At 40.0% G+C, this 3,956-nt stretch overlaps 1 protein-coding gene across 1 annotated transcript in view; it reads left to right on the plus strand.

Moving 5' to 3' along the window:
* The window catches only part of angel1 (angel homolog 1 (Drosophila)), a 19,922-nt gene that overhangs the window by 8,102 nt on the left and 7,864 nt on the right, over positions 1–3,956 (plus strand). Inside the window, exons 3-4 of the mRNA XM_016504477.1 lie at positions 2,105–2,112; positions 2,198–2,628. Of these exons, the coding sequence (XP_016359963.1) occupies positions 2,105–2,112; positions 2,198–2,628 (439 nt within the window). The remainder of the gene's footprint in view (positions 1–2,104; positions 2,113–2,197; positions 2,629–3,956) is intronic.

Genomic DNA, 3,956 nt, shown 5'->3' on the forward strand with positions numbered 1-3,956 from the left:
TAGTTTGTGGCTTGGTCTTAGTGACTTAGGAGTCCTCTTCACTACTCCTAACCTTTCACAGATTTAGGAGCTAGTTTTAGTGCAAAAACGCTTTGTGAAATACTCTTAGAGCAAAAATGTAGGAGTCCTAAATTTAGAATTGATGCCCATTATTTTTAAGATTTTCTCCTAAATTGGCGAGTTATGAGCTACTTTTAGCTTGAAGATGTTTTGTGAATACGGGCCCTGGACTCTTTTTCTAAGGCCACTCCTGCACATAGAAACACAAGGTTTGTCCCAGGGCTAAAAGTGTGGCGACCGATCAGGATCTTCTGAAAGACATGCTGTCATGGCTACCAACTCTACCAACTGAGACTTTTGTAAATATACAAGGGGACAGGGACAACCTGAAGGAGAGGACCTTGTACTGATATGCCCGTCCCTCGAAGGCAAACTGTGAAAACTGCCTGTGCTGAGGAAGTATCGAGACATGAAAATACACATCCTTTAGGTCTATCTCTTCAGGTCTATCTTGTGTCAGAGACACGTCAGCATGTCAAGTCAAGTCACCTTTATATAGTACTTTATACAATACTGATTGTGTCAAAGCAGCTTTACAGTGTCAAACAGGGAAATAGTTTGTCAATAATGCAAGAGGACAATAACAGAGTAATTTTTCCAGCTAAAGCAAAGTCCCTTTAAGGCAAGTAATGTCACTCGGTGGCCATCTTTGAAATGGCTCTCGGGCATGCAAGTGCAGCTCCTATCTCTTTGAATGGGGAAACATCAAATTCTCCAAAACTGTTCGCCAAGCTTATAATTAAATTTCATATTTGAAATCACCAATGAAATCTGACAACAACTGTATCATAAATGTTGTTTATTTTGCTTAAATAGCATTTAAAAAAGCTTATTTCTCAGGCTAGACCAGCCAGTGCGCATGTGCAGTCCTAGGCACACGTCTCAGAATGCTGAGTGTTTCTATAGCAACCGGGACTTCTAAATGGCAGCTGCAGTGATGCGATGACTTTAGCGATTGGCTCTTTTACTCAGAAGGCGGAACTTCGTTTGATAGAGTGGCCATATTGAGCGTTGCATTTTTCCCCATTCAAAATTATACGAGTGACATGTCTTGGGTATTATATAGTCTTTGATAAAACTGCACATTAGCACCAAGACACTGTCGGTGTGGTGTGTAACACAATACAAATTAATGCTTTGCCATAATCAATGTTGTCTATAAAACAGTGACATAATACTTTACTCTTATCTTTACCCTTTGATTGCCTATCTGTCTTTATGTTGGCAATGATGTGACATTTATGAATTGTGTTCTGTATTTTGTGTTGACTAAGACTGAGGATGTTCCAAAGGGGGCAGGACATGCTCAGAACACGACCACAGAGAGTCAGCACCGTTGCATTTTTCCCCATTCAAAATTATACGAGTGACATGTCTTGGGTATTCTATAGTCTTTGGCTAAAGTCAGTCCATTGATGATTCAGTGATGTCGTCATCATCCAGTTCAGCTCTCTTCCAATAGTGTTTGTGCAGTCAGTCAAACGTCCCCAACTAAGCAAGCCAAAGGCGACAACGGCAAGGAACCAAAACTCCATCGGTGACAGAAATGGAGAAAAAACCTTGGGAGAAACCAGGCTCATTCTCCTTTGGCCAGACAAAACCAGCATGGCATGGTTTAATTCCAGGCTGCAACACAGGTCAGATTGTGCAGAGGACTTGTCTCCACCATCCTCACCTTTAAGTGAGGTGAACAGGACACCGAAGTATCTGGGTGGGCACCTGGCAAATGTGAATGCATAGCCCAGCCGGATCATCCTGATTAGCCAGTGTGATGGGTTGGGCAGCGCTAGCCATGCATCCAGATACTGCACTAATGGCACCAAAGGGACAATGTCCGGCGAATCCACAGTGGGTAGCTTGTGGCAAGGTGGAGCAAGGCAGACGTCACCTTAATTTTGTATTTGAAGAGCCTGTTTGCCAGAACGTTGTCATTTACAATTGGACTGTGTAATTTGCATACTAAGCCATCGAATCCAAATGCAAATTTTATTCCATGCATGGCTGGAAATAAGATTTGAGAGCTTTGTTTGTTGGTTGAAATCAGTCAGACTGGTAATAAGTTGTGAATTTGCAGGTGTGTTCAGAAGTTGTTTCCTGTTAATGACAATTAACAATTGAACTTTTTTTTTTTACCCAGGTTACACCTGCATCTACAAACGCCGCACTGGGACCAAAACGGACGGCTGTGCAGTGTGTTATCACAGCGACCGCTTTACCCAGCTTTCCATCAATCTGCTGGAGTTTCGCCAATCAGACTGTGAGCTGCTAGATCGTGACAACGTGGGCATTGTGCTGCTCCTCCAGCCTATGGCAGGGCAGAATGAAGCATTCAGCCCCATATGTGTGGCCAACACACACCTGCTGTTCAACCCCAGGAGAGGAGATGTGAAGCTCGCCCAGCTGGCCATCGTGTTTGCTGAAATTGACATCATGATCAAAAAATGCAGGAGTGAAGGAAGACGCTGTGAGGTGGTTTTATGTGGGGACTTTAACGCTTTACCCAACAGCCCTCTGTGGAATTTCATCACCACCGGACAGCTTTACTACCAAGGGTTACCTGCTTGGATGGTGAGTAGGGCTGCCAAAACAAATCAAATTTCGAGTATTCGTCGAATTTAAAATAAAAATCCAATGCAAAAACGTTGCATTCGAATTTTAGGTGTGCGTCAGGCAGCTTTATCAGTGGAGCAAGATATGCGACGACGATGTAGGTGTCATTGCATTTGAATGCTTTTCTTAGCCTATCCAGTTGAACCCACTGGATTCGGCGCTGCTACGTTGTTCATTAAAAATATTGCGGAAAAAGAGAACATTGTGGAGAAGATGTTGTTTACGTCAAAACTGAAACCAAGCCGTTCACACAGAGCGCATATTTATCGCATTTTTCTAGAGGGACATCTATCAGCATTGCACTCGCGTCTCGCACAAGAGAGCCACATGTTTAGAAAGCCATGTAAAATTAATATAACTTCAACTTTTAAAAACATTTCTTGAGACTTTATGGCGTTTTTTTCCCCATCCCACTGCATCTCATGTTTTTAAATGAAGAAAGTACTCTTTGTGATTTGATTTTCGGTCCTTTGTATTAAACTATAGATACATACATGATGCTGTTTTGTTTCTAATTGTTTAAGCAACGTAATTAATTATATATGGTTTATAGACATTACTTTAAACATTATGCACTTTTTTTTGAAGATAGTTGTGTTATTTTATTGCTTTGAATAAACGTGCATTAGTGATATTTTGCTCGATGCGCCCCCTTGTGGCCTCAGGAGAGAAGCCAAAAGCTTTTTTTCCCCCTAACTGAAATTATGCCTTTTAAATTCGAATATAATTCGAATATTGATAATATTTAAGAACAAAATTCGAATGTAGTTTTTTTATCCATTTTGACAGCTCTAATGGTGAGTGACCCGACAGTCACAACATAATTTAGCCGTCTGAAGAAACAATGTTCTGAAAGTCAGACATTTAACTTATCTATATTAAACATAAAATGTATCAATATTAGCTGCATATACCCTGTAAGTTGATTTAAAATCATGGAGACTGAATAGGAAAGTTGGACAAGTCTAGTCAAATGTATTTGTATAGCGCTTTACACAATCTTTTAACGTCGGTTGGTTTTGTTCTGGTAAGAAATTTAAATATTAGTCAGTTTTGTTCTAGTAAGAGATTGAAATACAGTATCTGTTGTTTTGTTCTATTAAGAAATTTAAATCTTGGTTGTTTTGTTCTAGTAAGAAATATAAATATTTTCTGTTTTGCTCTATTAAAAGATTGTCCAATATTCGTCCTGTCTGCCATTAATCAAACAACAGTGAGCGAAAATCTCCCACTGCTTTTGACTAAATCACTTTTGTAACTGTAATAAGAAGAAATTAATATATTAA

The sequence above is a fragment of the Sinocyclocheilus anshuiensis genome, unplaced genomic scaffold, assembly GCF_001515605.1.
Source record: "Sinocyclocheilus anshuiensis isolate Anshui unplaced genomic scaffold, SAMN03320099.WGS_v1.1 scaffold598, whole genome shotgun sequence".
Lineage (NCBI taxonomy): Eukaryota > Metazoa > Chordata > Actinopteri > Cypriniformes > Cyprinidae > Sinocyclocheilus > Sinocyclocheilus anshuiensis.